At 40.2% G+C, this 19,863-nt stretch overlaps 1 protein-coding gene across 1 annotated transcript in view; it reads left to right on the forward strand.

Annotated features, from left to right (window-relative positions):
• Positions 1-3,359: 3,359 nt before the first annotated feature.
• Positions 3,360-19,863, forward strand: part of plpp4 (phospholipid phosphatase 4) — a gene marked incomplete at its 3' end in the record, with an annotated part of 48,534 nt that continues 32,030 nt past the window's right edge. The window contains exon 1 of the mRNA XM_083923377.1: positions 3,360-3,461. Coding sequence (XP_083779503.1) covers positions 3,373-3,461 — 89 coding nt within the window. The 5' untranslated portion in view covers positions 3,360-3,372. The remainder of the gene's footprint in view (positions 3,462-19,863) is intronic.

Raw genomic sequence — 19,863 nt, forward strand, 5'->3', positions numbered from 1 at the left:
GTCACTCTGTCACAGAGAATATCCTCAACAGTAGAAAGTGCATACCCCCATACCCGAGGAGCACTTTGTAATGATGCATTGAACTATGATTTACTGAAGTACAACCTATTTTAGAGTTTGCCATATGTCTAAGTCTAACCTTGCAGTGCAAACACAACCCTGCAAAGTGTGACTCACAGTATACACAGTGTAGAGGCAGAAAAATAACTTAAGAGGTAGGTAAAGGACATAGAATATTAGAATGGTACAATTGAAATAATAAGAAATCCAAAGGAAAGATGTGTCCTTCTTATATAGCTCTTGCGTGTTCATCAACAAAAAATAGGTCAGCAATATAATAACCAGAGAGAGAAAAGTAATATTTTTCTGCCCTATAATTGAGTGTTGTTTATGTAGTCATGTTCTGATTATCAAAAAGGTCTGGAAAGCCTCTCTGACCAGAGTGAATCATCAGAATCATGAGCACTCCGATACTGTGAAGTAAAACCATGTTGATAGCTTTTATTAAACACGCCATACTCTAAAAGCTGAAAAGGCTGATGGCTGCTGGAAAGCTTTGAAGAGCTCACCTCCTAACCTACCACCACTGCACATCTCCACTTGTTTTATTCTTATTAGTGAGCTGAGACTTCAGGCATATCACCCACAACTCTGCTGTATGAAATAAAAGAATAAATCAATACACCCAGTGAGTGTGTGCGTGTTGCATTCATTTATCTGTAGCTAACAGGATACCTTGTTAACAAGCAAGAGTGCACAATTTCTAAATAGCGGCTATACAATCAGCTCCCAGCTTGTCAAGCTTGTGACCTAGAAAGGCGAAAAACACGTTTTTGGGTCAGGGGCTTTTTCCAAAATTCCTCTCCTGTGTGCACAAATACATATAAACACAGAGGCAAATCTTAGACTGGCAGTTAATGCAGGAAGGCCAGCTTTAGAAGGCATCAAAAATTCATGTGTGTCTATGGAGTGCTGGCCAGGTTTTCTAGCCCGCAGGTATGCTGCTGCTGCCTGTGCTCCTATATCACTGTCTGGCTGCATAGACCCTGAGGTGCCGGATTCTTCATAGTTGTATGATTGGACTCTGTGGGGGAGCCAACAGTGAGCAGGGCTCCTGTGAACTGTGTAATACCATGTCAGGCTGAGAGTTCAATGCCTCCCACCAGCGGCTGTGACAATGTTCCGGTCATGAACACCTACCGACCAGAGTGGTCTTCTGCTTTGTTTATGTCACATTTACCGTGGGTGCTTCATTATTTATGAGATGTTTGGTCAGCATGTCTCTTGGATTAAGACTAGACAAGACCTTCAGTTCATCATAGTACTGGACAGGAGCATTGAACTCATGACAATGGGTCCCTGGGCACAGACATGTAAAATGCTCCACCACCTCTCTCCTGCACAGGAACAAGACGTTATATTTTTTTAGCCACTTTTGTTCTCTGAGTGGTTTCTTTGTGTTCAATATGTTTCAGTTTTAGTTGCCTTGTATCCTTTCGTAGTCATATTGAGTCTATTTGTTTTTCTCTGTAGTTGCTTGTGTCTCTTTGTGGTTATTGTGTGTCTCTTTGTTGCTGTGTTGTCTCTGTTTTGTTACTCTGTAGTATTTTTGTGTCATTTTATAATTCCTTTGTGGTCATTCTTCGTCTTTGTAGTCATTTTGAATGTTTTTGTAGTTACTTTGTGTCTTGTTTTGTTTTAGTCATTGTCTCTCTGTAGGGGCTTTGTGGTCCCCTTTTATAGTTGTGTGTATCTCTTTGTGTCTCACTATAGATATTTTGTTTCTCTTTGTGTCTCACTGTAGTTATTTTGAATCTTGTGTCTCACTGTAGTTGTTTTAAGTCTCTTTGTGTCTCACTGTAGTTATTTTGAATCTTGTGTCTCACTGTAGTTGTTTTAAGTCTCTTTGTGTCTCACTGTAGTTGTTTTAAGTCTCTTTGTGTCTCACTGTAGTTGTTTTAAGTCTCTTTGTGTCTCACTGTAGTTGTTTTAAGTCTCTTTGTGTCTCACTGTAGTTGTTTTGTGTCTCTTTGTGTCTCACTGTAGTTGTTTTAAGTCTCTTTGTGTCTTACTGTAGTTGTTTTAAGTCTCTTTGTGTCTCACTGTAGTTATTTTGAATCTTGTGTCTCACTGTAGTTGTTTTAAGTCTCTTTGTGTCTCACTGTAGTTGTTTTAAGTCTCTTTGTGTCTCACTGTAGTTATTTTGAATCTTGTGTCTCACTGTAGTTGTTTTAAGTCTCTTTGTGTCTCACTGTAGTTGTTTTAAGTCTCTTTGTGTCTTACTGTAGTTGTTTTAAGTCTCTTTGTGTCTCACTGTAGTTGTTTTGTGTCTCTTTGTGTCTCACTATAGTTGTTTTAAGTCTCTTTGTGTCTCAGTGTAGTTGTTTTGTGTCTCTTTGTGTCTCACTGTAGTTGTTTTGTGTCTCTTTGTGTCTCACTGTAGTTGTTTTGTGTCTCTTTGTGTCTCACTATAGTTGTTTTAAGTCTCTTTGTGTCTCACTATAGTTGTTTTAAGTCTCTTTGTGTCTCACTGTAGTTGTTTTAAGTCTCTTTGTGTCTCAGTGTAGTTGTTTTGTGTCTCTTTGTGTCTCACTGTAGTTGTTTTGTGTCTCTTTGTGTCTCACTGTAGTTGTTTTAAGTCTCTTTGTGTCTCACTGTAGTTGCTTTAAGTCTCTTTGTGTCTCACTGTAGTTGTTTTAAGTCTCTTTGTGTCTCACTGTAGTTGTTTTGAGTGGCATGTTGTAGATGAAGTAGACTGTAAAATCCGTTGTGGTGTTCCAGAACCTTCTAGTCATCGGATTCTCCAAAGTGCAGCCAAGGGATATGAGAGAGAGATAGAGAGATAGAGAGAGAGAGAGAAAGAGAGAGAGAGAGAGGGAGAGAGAGAGAGAGAGAGAAAGATAGAGAGAGAGAGAGAGAGAGAGAGAGAGAGAGAGAGAGAGAGAGAGAGAGCACTCTGACTCCACACACTCGGCGACGCTCAGACTTTGCTGTCCTCATCACTTCCTCCCTCACTATACTAACCCTCACCTCTAATGGTTCCCCATATACTCCAGACTCCCAACACAGTTTAAGTAATTGGAGTGGAGGAAGAAGACTTTCACTCGGTAGAGCAGCAGCTGTTGCAATAAAGAAAATCGCCAGAGAGAATTGAAGCAGACGGAGGACAGCGGAGACAGCCCGGCGAAGGCGAGGGGAAAGGGAAGAAGACTGCTTTAGGTGGCCGAGTCGCGATGAAGGCGCGCGGCATGCGTGATTAGGGTGCACCACCTCTGGAACCGCTGTTTAAGGTGGATTACAAAGTCAACAACCCTTCAGAACTGACCGGGACCGCATTTGTAGCTATTTGAGTTGACGGATTATCCCAGAATCATGAACGTGTCGCCTCCAGACCACAGGAAAAACGTGCGAGAGCTGGCTTTGGAGATCGGCATCCGAGCTCTGCTTTTCGGAGTTTTTGTGTAAGTAAAGCCTCGACCAGCTGAGTTTTCCGATCTCTGAAAAAAATGAATAACAATCAGTGATTATGTGCCATTGCGATGACATTCAGTTACATGACTGATGTTATCCATGTCCCTTACATGTTTGAGACATGAGGTGGTGCTGGACATGGACAGATCGTGGCTAAACGAATAAGACAGCAGACAGACGCTGCGTTAACAGGTTGCAAAAAAAGGAAGAAGTTGAATATCGGCAGCATTTTTACTTCATGGCATGAAGCAGTGTGTGACTAGTCAGCTCAATTCCAGCTCTATTATTTGATGACACTCATAGGATATCATAACGACATTTTAAGTCTGATTAGAGATGTGAGAGAGACAGAGGCAGCTTCTTTGACCACTTCACTCCACAACCAACAGGTCTAAAGGGAAGCCCAACACAGTGATTTATAGTAGGGGAATAGCCTATCCATGCCCAATACTTTTGCAGCATGAAATTTTGTCTCCCTGCGCTGCCTTCAAAACTAACATGAATGTGAATTATTGATAGTTTCACTGGAGGCAGCCTTGTTTGTATCATGATGGTGTCATTTACCGGCTTTCTGTTTGATATGATCCGATAAAAAAGCCACAGGTCCTGTTATCTAAAAATGACTCACCTCGCTGTTGCTTTCATTCCATCTGTTGGAAGACAAAAAAGAAGTAGCCTAAAAAACACTCAGACTCACTGATGTCTGCACAGCATGTGCACATTATCATTAATATCTGTCCTTGGGCCAAGTGATCCAGCTGTGTGTGTGCGGTCACCCCAAAAATGATTATACAGCTGAGAAAGACCTGATGTTGCATGTTCACTGTGTCTGATACAGGGGAAACTCAACCTGAGGGATCAGACCAAAGAGTGAAATATGTCAGACAATTACGCTGAAGCCTTGTTGTGTAGCCTAGCCCTTTGTGTGTTTGTGTGTGTGAGTCTGTGGGATTCACCTTGTGGTTGATTTGTTATAGCGTATCAGTGCTCAAGGCCACATAAAAAGCAATTTCACACAATATCATCATCGACTAACTGCTGTGTGCTGCCACAGAAGCTCTTGTCAAAGTCCTCAATCGCTGTAATGAATTGAGCTTTACTCCCCATATTCTCTCTCTGTACGACACACAAAGCAAGCTTAAGGCTAATAAACGGTGTTCGTAATGGCGCCCCATCAGTAAACTTGATCTGTTTTGTACTTACAGCAGTGCCCTTAAACTAAAAGCTTTAGGGATGAGATTCTTATGGTTTCATTGCAATGTACTTCTTCAAAATGCATACAAACATGCAACATCAAATACAAGAGGCTTCAACATACATGTAGAGTATAGCATGACTACATGGGCAGTTGTGATTGGATAGTGATAAATATTGATGAAACACAGAGCCTTAAATTCCTTTATGTAGTAATATTGTATTTTTATTTGATTAAAATTGTAAAGAAAGCAGACAAAAAATATACAATGGGGCTCTCTAAGATGAACTATCTATGGAAGAAACTCCTGAAAATATATGTTCCCATACAACTACGTAAACTGCATTCTCAATTAGATTGTGAGGGAAACATTATTCTCGGGCCCTCGCACCACCAACAAGCACATGCCGGTCCCGGTTTCACACACACACACACACACACGCACGCACGCACGCACGCACGCACGCACGCACGCACGCACGCACGCACACACACACACACACACACACACACACACACACACACACACACACACACACACACACACACACACACACACACACACACACACACACACACACACAAAGCTATCAGAACCACCGATAGTGCTCGGATGTCAAAGTGCTGAAACATGAAAACAAGCATCAGTGCCTGAGAGCAGAGGAGCTTTCTATTTCACTGTGGTGCTGAAATGACTGCTGACTTTTAACAAAAGCATTTTTTTGGTACAATAACCTCAAGAGTGCATTCTTGTTAGCAAACAAGAGAGCTGCTTTATTTAACAAAAAATACCACTGTGTCTCTAAAACTGGTCTGGTTTGCGAGGACCACATTAAATGATGATGCCTTTGAGGACAGTACATGTTGATTTAACCTGGGTTCTTCTTTGAACACAGGCGTATTTCAGAGGTTGCAATCTAATTTTCAGGAGACAGGCCTGTTAAGATTGAGCACCGTTGTATATTTGAAAGAAAGAACAATCATTCTGACTGAGAGAGTATTTAGACACCTTTATTTTGCACCAGCAGTGTAATTTTTGTCTTGAAGTAGCTTTTTGCTTGGCATATCATGGGGAACTGCCATCTGGCCCTGTGGGGTGGCAGATCTCGTTCTTGTCTCACCTCGAAGCCCGAGGTGAAGGCAGGATAATTGGGTTCAAACTAGAATCAGTTGTTTCTTCCTTTGAGGTGAAAGGGACTGTTTTTAGCTGTCGCCTTTTGTGTCTGCTGTTCAGCGTAGATGTTATTTACTGTAGTTTATTTATGGGATGGAAATGGCACCTTCACCTCCGTATGTTTACCTATAGGATTTAGCAATTGTGTTTTCTTGCTTCATTGCTTAGTTAAATCCTTCTTCTCCCATTAGAGTTGCATCTTATTGCTCTCTGCCTCTGCAGCTCAGTATTAACTGGAAACTCTGGAAAAAATAATTTGCTGTTCACATCCCTTTATAATTGTGAACATGTACCAAGGGATGCTAAAATTGAATTAATTAATCCTTTAGTCTGACTAAGTCTTTAGTCATAAGCAGATATGAATGCATCAGAGAGGTGTATTTCAAGAGAGATCACACAGGTTCTGTCATTCTTTTTGTCTTTGATTCTTATTAAGTAATTCTCACTGTGACTGGTCTCCCACACAAACTGTTCTTGTTTTTCTCCGCCACACAGTAAACCACGCCTCTGTACTCCCTGAGGACTGTTTCTGTATGCGAGGGAATTTTTAAACCTAAGTGCCTTGAATTCCCAGCGTTATTTGCATCCAAATGTAGTCAAAGATGGCTTGCCTTTTAGGGAATCTTATAGTTTACACCTCAGGAGGTGCGCTGACCTTTAGCAATAGGCCAAGTGTGTGAAGTTAGGTCAACCCTGTTCAATCAAATAGCCAATGCCATGCAGTCCTCATTGCTTGGTGGGCAACCCAAGCGTCACACATATCCTGAGAGCAAAGCAAAAAGTTCAATCTAAATGGAAATGGATCTTTGACATTTTACAAAATGAAAAAAACTAAAACTAAGAACTGCACCAGAAAGAGATGTTCTTTTTCTTCTGTGGTTGGCTATTCAATATAAAACGAGAAGATAATTAGATGGGTGCTATTTCACTTGTAATCCGTAGCACAAGCAAGAACTGAGACAAATACCAAGAAGTAATTTCTTTCTTGAGTGGCTATGCGGCAGAGCTCTTGTCCTCAAATCAATCAAGACAATTTTCTCTGTTTGTTCCTCAGTTCATAGTTGGACACTTGAATAAGCACACGAATTCCAGTAAACATAAGAGTACTGGCTCAAGGGAGAGCTGCAGACAAAGCAAAAAGGATGCAAGGACAAAAAGAAAGAGACGGAGGTGGAAGATAAGATGGAGGACATGTAGTTAGGAGGATCTAGATTGTTTTGAGATTTTACAGATTAAAACCTGAGGCACAGTATAAAGAGAGGCACCAAAACCGAGAACTTTTTATCAGTGCAAAAAGCTTTGCGATGGAGCGATTGGCCAGTGAAGAGGGCAGCTGTTTAACTGGCTGAGCTACACAACAAAATAGAACAGATTTGTTTGTGCCAAGGGAATTTGGACTCAGGCTGAATTGACACTTTTATTGCAGAGAATTAGGGTGACTGAGGAGGAATTTTCTTTATGTATTTGCATTGAAGCATGCCAGGATGTCCAATCTGAGACAAGCTAAATACCCTGAAATTGAGCTGATCTTGGGATTTTAAGGATAATGATATAGTTGTTGTCAAATGAGGTTAACAAAACAACACAATCCTGCCTCAAAACAGAGTTCATGTCACTATATATCATCCTTTCTTCTCAGAGGGAGGCTTAGGAGCATTTCTGGGATACAGCCCAGAGCCTTGGCAAGTCTCAGAAAGCCTTGTGAGATGTTGGGGAAGAGTTGAATGTCAGGCCTCAGACTGTTTACAAATGAGCGGATTGTTTAGCCTGTGTGTTAAGGAAAGGGGCTGTTGTGTTCTGGTTTTGAGGAGAAGAACACTTTGTAGAAGATTGGTTACTGTGTCATCAGAGGACATTGTCTCAGCTGACATGAACAAAAACGTGTTTCTAATCCAGAAGAATGTTACAGTTATTTATGTTGTGAAAATTGGAGTAATAATCAAAAAGTTAAATGTAATCCTTAAAAGTTCCATCCTGGTTGATTTGGTGACACCGTGGTTATTGCGGTAAGAGCAAGTAAAGTTTAATAGTACAACAAACAATCGTTGGGAAGTGGCTTTGTCTGAAGCTGCTGGTATATCTTACTGTATGCCATCTATTTGATATATCCTTCTTGTTCTATTAGCCATCCCCTTGCAAAATAAAGAATGATTTGCTGAATAAAGTCCAAAAATGGGTCGTAGTCAGTGTGAACCACAGTGAGAAAAACAATGTGTTTTACACTTAATACAGCACTGAAAGCGCTGGGTTATCTTATTATATTATTAAGTTAATCCTAAAGCTTAGATGGGCAATCTGAATTCAGTGCAGGAACTCCGCCACTACCTATAAAACAACATACAATATATTGACAATTAATTACAAGATATAAAACATTTAATTGGGGGAGAAATATGACCATACATAGATTAAATATGGGGTTGATTTCATGAAATTCTTACAGATTTTTACTTTAAAGGGACATTTTTGTGCTAATGTTCTGACACTAAAATACTCTTATACATGATCCAAAACTCCACTGATAAAACGTTAAAAATAGTCCAGTAGTTTAATATAGGATGTAAGTAAAGATATTTCCTGAGAGAAACTGTTCCGCCAAAGGCCACAGGTGTGAGTGCCACTTAAAAGATTTATTAAATGGTGTTTAATATTAATCCCTGTAATCTGAAAGGGTTGCTAGTACTGCCAACCCCCAGAATAGACATTCTGCAGCCCCGAAGCTTTCAGCTCTTTGTTTTATCTTACTGGTCTACATGGTTTAGTCCCATCAGCTCTTCCCATGGGCAAAATCCCAAAGCAAATCTCCAAGCTCACTATAGCTGATTTTATGGTACCTGTGCAGTGGGTAATGGCAAAGAGCTGAAGTAAAAGATTGGTGATGAAGACACTTTTCTAGCCAGATTTCTTCTCAGACGCAGGATTACCAAAAAAAGATGTGAACACAGGAATAGTAATTATCAGGTGGTGAGATAGAGGACTTTAATGGATACCTTTGTTGCTCTGTTTCTGACTTAAGTATACACATTTGTCACTTGAGATTGTCTTGGAGCGAGATTGTTTGGTCATGTTCAGAAATTACTTTTACAGAATGTGACTCTCGGGCCAAAGCAATCTATTTACTTTTCACTGCCTGCATGATTATTACAGACATGCTGCATTTCTTAATTTTGGCAGCCTACATCTGAGGCACTGAATCGCAGGTCGACAAATCTGTAACCCTCATTATCTTGGAGATGAAGTCAAATTTGAGATGGCCTGCTTGACAACCGACTGTGGCTGGAAGGTCGTGGAAACACTTTCAGACCGGATGCTGTTGACACAAATTGACCAGAGGCGGAGAGAAAGCATTGACCGAGTGTGACCTCCAGGAGTGTTGGTTCATTGATCTTTGTCTGGAACAGAACGCAGAACACCCATTGTTAGACTTGATTATGCAAAATCAACCTGACTAATTACTTAGTTCTTAAAGGAGTGGCTTTCGACAAGTGGCAGTCTATTCAGGGGCATTTAATTAAACCAAACAAAAGAACTATAATTCGACAAGCACAGGTGAAAGCTTGAGGGGAAAAAACAAAATGGGAAAAATAATGCCAGAGGTATAAGGTTTTTCAAAGGGCTTGTGTGTTGTATGGCAAATTTGATTCATTCAGAATCTGAGATAGATAGATGGGAAATGCACAAACAGAAAATGCATTTCTAAAGAAGAAAGAGGACAGAATCGAGCTGTTCGTGTTTGGCAGAAGGATAGTGTGGATCAGCAAACTCTGCAGGTGCTATGGCAGAAATAACCATTATTCCAATGAGAGCAGAGGCGACTGACTATCACAGCAAGACCAGGAATTCCCTAACAGCCCAGCCTGTCACCGCTCTAAGCTACTCTGGCATTTCATTCTCCACAATCGTTTGATCAGCTCATTATGTTCGCTGTCCCTGCTGTCATCTATCCAACCCCATTTCTTCATCCCTCCCTCACTCAGTTGATCTCTGTGTGTCCTTTTCACCATTTCTTCTTAAAGGAAAACACATTTTTTTCTGAGATCGCCTTGGTGGTGAACTTATCCATTAGATAATAAAAATGTACTGTAGGCAGAAAATAGTAGGATAAAGAAACTAGTATTGGATTCATTGCATTGAAATTGTTATCCGACATTCATGTCGCTGTTGTGATCCCTTGATCTAACTTTTTAAACTGGAATTATAATCAGGTTAAAGTTTTAATTTGTCCAATACTTTTTTATTGATTAACCATCTGTTGGAAATAAAAGTCCTACATTCAATATTTTACTTAAAGAGCCACTCCAGATATGTATTAAGACATACGTACAGTATGTAAAATAGTCTCTGTAGAACAAAAATATGTCTGATGTGTTTTTTGCCTGCAAAACAGTATAATTTCCACATTTAAATCCTTTAAAGGACATCTAGTACTTCTATCTCATTAGAAATTCCAGAATCTATGAATACAGAGCATAGATCAATTTCTAAATTCTTCAAGTTTTCCTGCTGGACACAAGATGTCTCCTACTTTACTTAGAGTCCCTTTTCAGTGTCAGTGACAGCTTCATATTTCTATGTAGATAGCACTTCTTCGTATAAGATGAATATTGAACCAGGATTGACTTCCAAGCTAGTTGTCATGTCACAAATCCTGGTCCGTCCCTTAAAACCAGATTTTCAGTGAGCACAGAGAAAGGTCCACTTCCAGCAGATACATGTGAAAACAGTGTTCTGGTGTCAAATTCTGCAGATACATTATTCTGCACAGTGAAGCTCCAACATCCAACATGAGGAAGAAGATTTCACCTTGTGCAAGAATTGCATTATCTATTAATCACAGTGATGACACTGTTCAAGATTGCACAGTTAGAGGTGCAATAATACATTGCATTGTCCTCAGAAATGTAAGAGATTGTCTGAGATTCTGCATAGGGTTCCTCGGAGAATGTAGCTCCACCCTGGCAGAGATTATTTGTTCAGAGTGCTCAGAGACCAACAGGCCAGCAGAGTGGAGGCACAGGCAGTGATGCAAGAGAAAATACAACCAGGGCACGCCTGGCACACAGCGTCAATGACCACTCTCTCGTCAACAACAAGCAAAAAGTATTGCCGTTTGAAACTACTGTATTGTTCCGTTGATTGTTTTGCACTACAGGTCAGGAAATAATTATTCCACAATTAATATTCCCCATCCTTGACTATGAAGATATTATCTATCAGAACACCACAGAATCAAATGTTCCTCCTCTTACTGTGCTTTATAACAGCCTCTGTAGATTTGTCCTTAAATGTTCATACAGGACTCATCACTGTACTACTGAATTGGTTAACCCCAAAAGCCAGAAGACTCTTTCATTGGTTACTGTTTATTTTTAAATGTATTTATTTTGATTTGCCTATATACTAAAAACAACTTCTAATTCCTTATAGTACACACTATAACTTAAGACATAGTGATCATCTTTTTTTCCACAGTCCTAGAATAGTTAAAGAATCTGGTCGTCGTGCATTTCAATTCAAAGCTCCATCAGATTGAAACGATCTCCCATGCCAGTTAAGGTCTACTACTTCTCTTCATGGTTTCAAAGCATTACTGCTAATTCATTTGCAAACCCCTTGTTCATTCTTCTGGTTGTTTTTCTTTTTGTTTTTTATTTCATTTATTTATTTACCTATGTATTCATCTCTATTCAAATTTTTCATTCATTTTCTCATTTATATCATTCTTGTGTTAAATGTATTTATCTCAGTAGTCTCTGTAACCTTTCTTTCTTTCTTTTTTTGTAAGCCTGGATATCACTGAATTGACTACAAAGTTGAGATTTGGCCGTCTGGGGAATTAGCTGGGGTTAGGAGAGTCTTGTCTGTGTGACTGTGTTTGTGTGCATGTATAAGTCCTGTATTGTGTTTCTTTGTATTATGTATACCATTATATGGAAGAACCCCCTTGAAAATGAGATGATTCATCTCAAGTGGCTATCCTGGATAAATAAATTCTAAATTCTAAACAAGCTGGACGACATGAGACTGCGGATTACCAATCACCGCATGGATAGCTGTGTTATGTTGATAATGAAAACCTGGCTGTATGAAAACATCCCTGATTTAGCTGTGGAGCTAACAGGCTGCATCAATAAAACACCCAGCCCTGCCTCCTCTCCCCCGGGATGAAGCTACACTCCCCTGGGACCCTTCCATTGCAACAGTGTCTCAAACGCAGAATCTCAGTTCAGGTGTCTGCGCCTCTCAGTGCGGGGCAGCTCCACTTTTTCGTCCTCATGTTGGACTGAGGGCAGACTGAACGCTCCAGTGACTCACTACCTCCTCTTGAGGTACAAGCGGTATTACAAGACATGATAGGCTAGGGCTAGCTTGTAAGCATGCTTATTTCAGTGGATATCCCTGCAACACAATACATAGATGTCTTTGACATCAGTTGCCAGTTATTTGGTTTATAACCCTCATGATGGTACAGCTGTTGTAGACTGCCGTATTATTCCCTGGTGTACCTAATAAATTGACAACGGAGTGTTTGGACTCAAAGAAAATAACATTTGGTCAATGACAGATTTAGGTCAAAATGACAGTAATCAAAACAGACATTTTGGCTGTGAGTTCACAACATCATATCTGAGGAAGATTGAAAGTGTTCTCTTTGGTTACATTCAGTCTGCACATCACAAAGAATTTGGGGTATAATTAATATTTTCTCATATCTTGTTGCAGTTTTCATCCCAAATCTGACTGAACTCCCAGCCCTTTTTCTATAGCTTTCATTACATACTGAAATACAAATGAATCATCACCATATTTACAGGCGGCAATTAATCAAGAATCCAGTAATTAAGTCTACTGTCACAGTAAGGATTGGGCTTCTGCTAGTAGGCATTTCCTAATTGGCATTTTGAAATGGGAATATGCTGGAAGTTGACTGCTATTTTTATACAATTAGAAGAAAGTTTTTACAGCAATGTGGTATTCTGTTCAATATCATTTATTTGACAAATTCTTGATGTTGTGAAAATCATCTCACAAATGCATTGTATGTAACAAGTCCAAGTATAGGAGATGTGAAATATACCAACAACAGTGTGTGATGTAGCCATTCCGTTTGTCTAGAAAAGTTCTGTATGAATTTCTTCATGATTCTAGTAAATGATGAAATATTTGAACTGCGGCTGGATCTCGGCAGATGGAGGCTGAGCTGAGAGGGGGGGATTGTAGACCTCAGAGGTGGAGGGAGTGTGGAAGTTCCTCACAGAGGAGAGAGAAAGTTCCCTGCACTGCTTCACACTTCCTCCTGTTGTGATATTGCTATTCTCATTTCTTCTCCGCCTCTCTCACCCTTTCTCTCTGTCACTTCCTCCCTCCATGCCCCTTTCTCAGGTATTTTCTTAGATCTGCTCCATTAATGTCATTTCTAGCTTCACACTCTTATCGCTACAAAGACAGATGAGGGGCTGAGGAGATAAAAGAACCTTCCTCCAACACGTAGCAGTCTCCTGGCCAAGGAGGTCTCAAAATATATAACAAGCAAGCCCATGTCCTTCTCAAGGTGTGTGTGTGTGTGTGTGTGTGTGTGTGTGTGTGTGTGTGTGTGTGTGTGTGTGTGTGTGTTTGTGTGTGTGTGTGTGTGTGTGTGTGTGTATGTGTGTGTTTGTGTGTGTGTGTGTGTGTGTGTGTGTTTGTCTGTGTGTGTGTGTGTGTGTGTGTGTGTGTGTGTGTAAAGAAGTGAGACACATCTGATAACTTTTATAACTTTAAGGTAAAGAGCCATTGTGTTTTTTGTCCATTAAATTCATATATCAGCTCTACAAGTTTTCTATAGCTTGGAACAGACATGCAACAGCTCATTATATTTCCACCCTCCTACACAGATCTCGACAGCAGGAGGAAGCGCACATTGAACAGCGGACACAACACTGAACGGTAGTTCGACCGATTACAGTTGTCTCAGGCAAACCCCAAATTACCCCCCAAATTGTCTTGATGAAATTTAGCATTCAAGTGTAAGCCATGCAGTCAGCATTTATTCATTTCAAATTTTCATTTATACAATTAATATGGTGACAGATGCAGAGGCATTCATAGTTGAGTTATGTTGTTTCTTGTGGCCGGTTTGGCGGTAAGATATAATTGAAGGAGCACGTCTGGAATCTCATTTCCCTGAGTTCCTTTCGAAAACAAATAGTGTCAACTGTATGATGTCAGTAGATTGGCACCTCTCACCTGCACAACGTGGCTTTACGCCTTCACATGCTCCAAATAGTAGGGGCAGACCAAGTCCTGCTGACTGATGTAAAACTAACTAACTAACTAACTCACTAAACTGTGCGCCGCATTTGATTTTGGTGGGAAAGTCAGCACAGACATTCAGATCGTATTTCTGGGCAAAGCATCAAGTACAAGTGCCTTCATTAGCCACCATTGTCTTAACTCACTCGTTGATAGATAGTAACTTAACAGGCAATTAATTTGATGAAAATCGTAGGGATTACAACTTTAAAGGGGGCATATTATGCTCAGCAGACAATGGTAGTCATGGTTTGAGTCTGTTGAGTGTTGATGTCGCGCTACGTTGTTACCTAGTTGTAGAGATGCAATGCTGGAAAGTTAATAAATAAATAACGTCCTTATTCTGGAGCACATTACAGCATCTTTATTGCTTTACATTGCATCACTGCTAACCAAATATCACATATATCATTCTACGAAGTGAAACTCTGACATGCAACTGTAGGAACAAGATCAAAAACACGTTTTCAGTGGAGGGGGACTCTAAGCTATACTGTATGAGCTATACTTAGAACTTAGAACATATGAAAAACCTGATGATTCTCAACAAATTTCTGGGGTTATCATCTCTAAGTGTATTTACAGTTTATTCATCCTCATAATAAATATAAGTCACACAGAATCTTAAATGATATGTGTATCATGTCTGTGTGTCCGGACCAGTCTGAGTAATGACTCTGAGAGTGACTCAAAATGGATCAATCACGTACCTCACCTGCCTCTGTGAGCTATGAGTCACAATCACCGCTGCGGCTCAAACTGCTGACCGTGTTGATAAACGGCCCAAATCAGCAGGCTGAACTATGATAACTCAATTCCCATTGTTTTCTTTCACCTTGAGCAGTATCTTTATCTCATTTTCTCCATCCACGTCTGCCCAGCAACCACCTCAAAGTTTGAGAACCCCTGGATTAAACCGATTTCTGCTAGACTGTTGGCACTGAAAGATATAAGGTCAATACTTTCTTCTTTTTAGCCATCAGTCATTTCCAGCATATCTGTCCAACAATATTCTACCTGATGGGATTGACATTAGAGGCGTAATGATAGAGGGCCCCTAAGCTGGCTGATATAAAGGGTGGCTGGGTCTCACCCGGCTGTTCCCTAAAACAGGTTAATCATCCAGGGTAAAAGGATTAACAGGGATTTATCCATATGCCTATATATGTTAGTGACATTTGCAGTGTGAATATTCATATTCTTCCTACTATCCACGGGTATTGTTTATCTGCTCATGCAGATTGTGGGGAAAAAAAAGGAAGTAATTAAATTTTCTTGCAGGTTAGACAAACAAATCCCTAAAGGCTTCTAAACCAGCATGACTCTCTCTCAAGAAAATGAGACAAAAACAACATGATAAAGGACGATTGTAAATGTCGAAAATGTAAATGATATCAAAATGCATCCCAGAGAAGAGCGCTTAGCAGAAAACAAACAAATAACCACAAAGGGAAAAAACAATAATACAAGCCATACATATACATTCAACTTAAATGGCCTGAGACAAGCAAATACAGAGAACATTCAATAGCTACAAGGTACAGATCTGCAGTTGTATTGTAAATGATGCAACTGTAAATCATGAAAAATCAGTGTGTTCGTTTATGTTTGTAAGAAAAATAGAGAATTTCTGCATTGAACTCTCTGTGTACTTTTTGTGTGTGCATGTGTAGTTTGTATCCACGAGTGTGTGTGCATACGTGGTTGTGTGTGGGCACTCTGGCTCCTGATGCTGCTAATGACCAGCTTTAGCACTCTGCATGCTGATGCTGTTAAGGCATGTGGAGGCTTTGTTCACCTTTGCTTTGAATGGACAGGGCTGGAATCTCTCTCCCGTTGCTATCGACTTTGACATTTGCTAGGATGAACAATGAGCATGACAACACTGATAAATGTCAGCCTTGTGCCTCAGCTCCCTATCTGTGTCAAACATCACTGCCAGTGTGAGCGATCGGGCTGTCTCTGTGTGTCTCTTGCACCTCCCTGCCTTCCTCTGTCTTCAACACTCCAAGCATGGTTACCCTCATCCCTAACTTGATAAACTCCACACGCAAGCAAAAGCACACACATGCACACCCCCCCTAATGTCTTTATATACCTTCTGCTGAGATTTGAAACACTAGGTGCTTGCACTGAGCGGAACATAGATTCCTTCGTCTCTGAGGCGACTGCAGCTGTCACTTATTCTGCCTGCAGCATTCATTATCTGTGCCGGAGCAGGCCTGTATTTATGTTTTGATAATCATCAATTTCAAAGCAAGGTACTGTAGTGAAACTCAGATTTAACCGGTAGATTTAAACTTTGCAAGGTTACCTGATCAAATAGCATTCACCCTGCATTCATCCTTGAGGTGTTTTTGTCATTGCCTTGTAGTCACTTGTATTGTTGGATAAACTCTGGCTAAATTGATTAGAAAACTAGATTTATGTTGATGGTGCTGAGTGCCATATCAGCTGTTATTGAATAAACGAGAACTTTCTTATAAAGTAACAGAAGTAATTTTTTGCACCCCACACATTGGTCAAGCTCCCCCTTAGCAGCGGGAGAGAGAAGATCCTAGCACCAGCCATGATTAGTTTCATACCAGTTCTAAAAGGAAAAATAACGATACCCTAACTACCAATTACTCAGAATTAGGCTTCTTTCTAAAGATTTTAATACAATAGAATAGAAATTCTTCACCTAATATTAAATCACCTGAATGGAATTAAATTAATTAAAACTAGCTAGAATGAAATGTTTCAGAGAGTTAGATGATGTGATTGATCAAAGTGATCAAAGTCATCATTGGTTGGGTAAAACAGTTAGGAAATGATTGTCTGAAGCTTATGTAGATGAGAGTGAAACACGGGTACAGCAGAAGATTGAACTACAACACAACACACGGAATAACTTCACTACAGTGCTATATATGAGCATCCAAGGGTGACAGTTTCCTACACAGTACAAGAAAGACAGAGAAAGCTCACCTAATCTGACGAGCCGACTCCAATGAGCCGGTAAAGTCGATGCATTTACTCAGCAAGCTCAATGAATATAAGCCTTGGACCTGTGGAGCTTGCTGGCAAATCATCTGCCTGTAGCAGCCTGACTCCTTTCTTTCCAGCTGTGGGCTGGAAACTTATCTCGCCATGTCACCCCACTATCACCACCATGCTTTTCTTGATTCCCAAATCTCTGTGTCCCTAAGGCTAGATTCAGACCACTGCATTTTCTAATGCCTGTCCCAAATATGTGCCTCTGACCTTTCTTAGAGTGTCTCGGGGGCTTTGAACCGGCATCTGTAGCCTGACCAAGCCAGCGCTCGTTTGCTTTTTCATAATATTCTGGCTTCTTAAATACACATTCTTGAATTATCAAGTGTGAATGGGTAATTAAAATTAAAATGACCCTGCATTTTCCAGTGTATCCCCTCCAGGGTTTAGCGTGACAAGCATTGGATGGCATTTTCTGTTTTTTTCTCTTCCCTTTCACCAACTTGTGAAGGGATATCTCCGGGGAGGCCGGAGCAAGCTGAGTGTCACTCAGCATCTATCCCGCTCCCCTCCGCTCTCCCCTGCCTATGACAGGACCGGTGATGTGCATTCCTGACACGTTCCACAAAGGCCCTGTCTGACAGTAACCACTAACACAAACAGAGACAGAGGAGGAGAGGGGATGTGACATTTATTGCACTCGCAGAATACTGACTTGAAGAGCAGCGTACAGTATAAGAAGCCTCTAGGAAGAGTAAATACACAGATCTAATGTCCTTTTTGAACGCATCCCAGTATGTTGATTGAATATGATTATATTTATATCCTCAATTGAATTTGCAGCGCGACAAATTCAATTGAGGGTATTAATAGTATGAGCGTACCTTTCCCCAGAGCAGGTGTGTGACTTCATTTGTTGGCAACAATATCATTTACCAATCTGTTTCTTTTTATCTATTTATTTTCTTTACTCTTTTAAAGCTGTGACTATGACGATAAGCTTCTCCTCAGAGGCCCAATACTGCCTTAGCCCAAAGACTTTAGTCCCCAGTCCTGGGTTCTGTTTCCAAACTTAAGTGTTTGAACCCATTGCCAACCAGCCACAAAACCTCACCTCCAGGCTTAATACCTTCTGTTTCCACACATTCCCCCGCAGTGTGGTCCCTTTCCAGCCAAATAAATGCAGCCTCAAATTCTACTATAAATTGTTACAAGCTTGATTAAAAATCCTGATAAAGGCAAAGTTATCCCCAGGCCCTCTAAAATCACACATAAACACACATTAGTTGTCAAGGGAGCAGTGCTGTGGTCAGGTCTACGGGTCCAATAATGAATTAAATAAAGTAACATGATTAAATCAAGAATGCATCCTCAGTTTGTCAGTCGGCTCCCCCTCTTTCTCTACTGTGACCCACCTCTAATTGGAATTGCAGCAGCAGCACCTTATTAAATCACAGATACTCGGTTGTCTTTATTTTAACCCAGCCGTACCAGAGGAATTACTGTAGATTTGATTGAGCTTCAACTTTTTGCTTCCAAAAATGTTCACAGTAAGTTGTAGATTTGGAAAAACAGTGAATCACCTGCTGTGACTCATCCACTCATCCACCAATTATTACGCGTTGCTCTTTTGTTGGTTAAAACATTGTGATTAAAACATTGTGACAGCTCATTTCTCAATCCTAAAAAAAACAAGCCAGGATATGACTCAACTTATATGTAAAGAGATGTAAACTAAGACAAACCCTGTTTTAACCTCACTTGTAACCTTACAGAACAAGTAGGGCTAGTCGATAATTCAGTATGATAATTTATCGTCTTTCAATGGAATCTATATCCTCACAAAATCATATTGAGAATTTTTTTATATAAATTGTTTTAAACTTCTCGGAAAATGTTATCACAACACCCCAGTTTACAACACTAACGCCTGGCTTTTGTCTTTAGGATAAATGTTACAATTAACATTCATTCCGGAGACAAATCATTTGTTATTATAATACTTGTTCCCTCCGTCTCTAACTTCTGTTTTACACTGTTTACTGACCCTGTTTTCTGGTACATTGAACGTGACACACTAGAAATAAAAAACAGGAGGGTATGCTTATCTACTGGCAATGAGAAAAGAGTCTTTTGCGATATTTAGCGTTTAAGAATCCTGCATATATCCACAATGTATGGTGGAAAAAAAGGTAAAATATAGCAACATCAAACATTTGTTACAGTTTTCACCAATTTAAAAATAGAAGATGACAGAAACCAAACTTGAAAGACACTCAAACACTTTGATAAAGCACATCAATACTGAACGACTTAAAAGAAGAAGCGTAAAAGCGACAACCAAAGGCCTTTGCTCAGACTTCAAGGTGTTGAGCTGCCATCCAAGCAGTATGTCCCTGATTTGTCCACACAGAAAGGCTGCCACCCACTACTGGGACCAAACTGGCCATGAATCAGAGAGCCAGCAAACACTCTGCTCCAACACCCCCTTCTTCATATCTCTTATTGTTTCTTAAGCCCTATTCGGACAGGACTAGTTTAATGTGGGGACGTGGGGTATGGTCATTTTTAGTGGACGTTTAATTATTCCAGAAAATGTCAGTCAAAATTATTTTTGATTTTCACCTTCTATAAAACAGTCCGGAAAGAATACCTTGGGTAAAACTAGTCCCGTCCGAATGTGACCCTCTGTAAAACATTTGTTGATATTCTGTCAGTACATTGCTTCCACATTTTCCTGAGCATGGAGGCGCTT

Source organism: Echiichthys vipera (genome assembly GCF_963691815.1).
Source record: "Echiichthys vipera genome assembly, chromosome: 11".
Lineage (NCBI taxonomy): Eukaryota > Metazoa > Chordata > Actinopteri > Perciformes > Trachinidae > Echiichthys > Echiichthys vipera.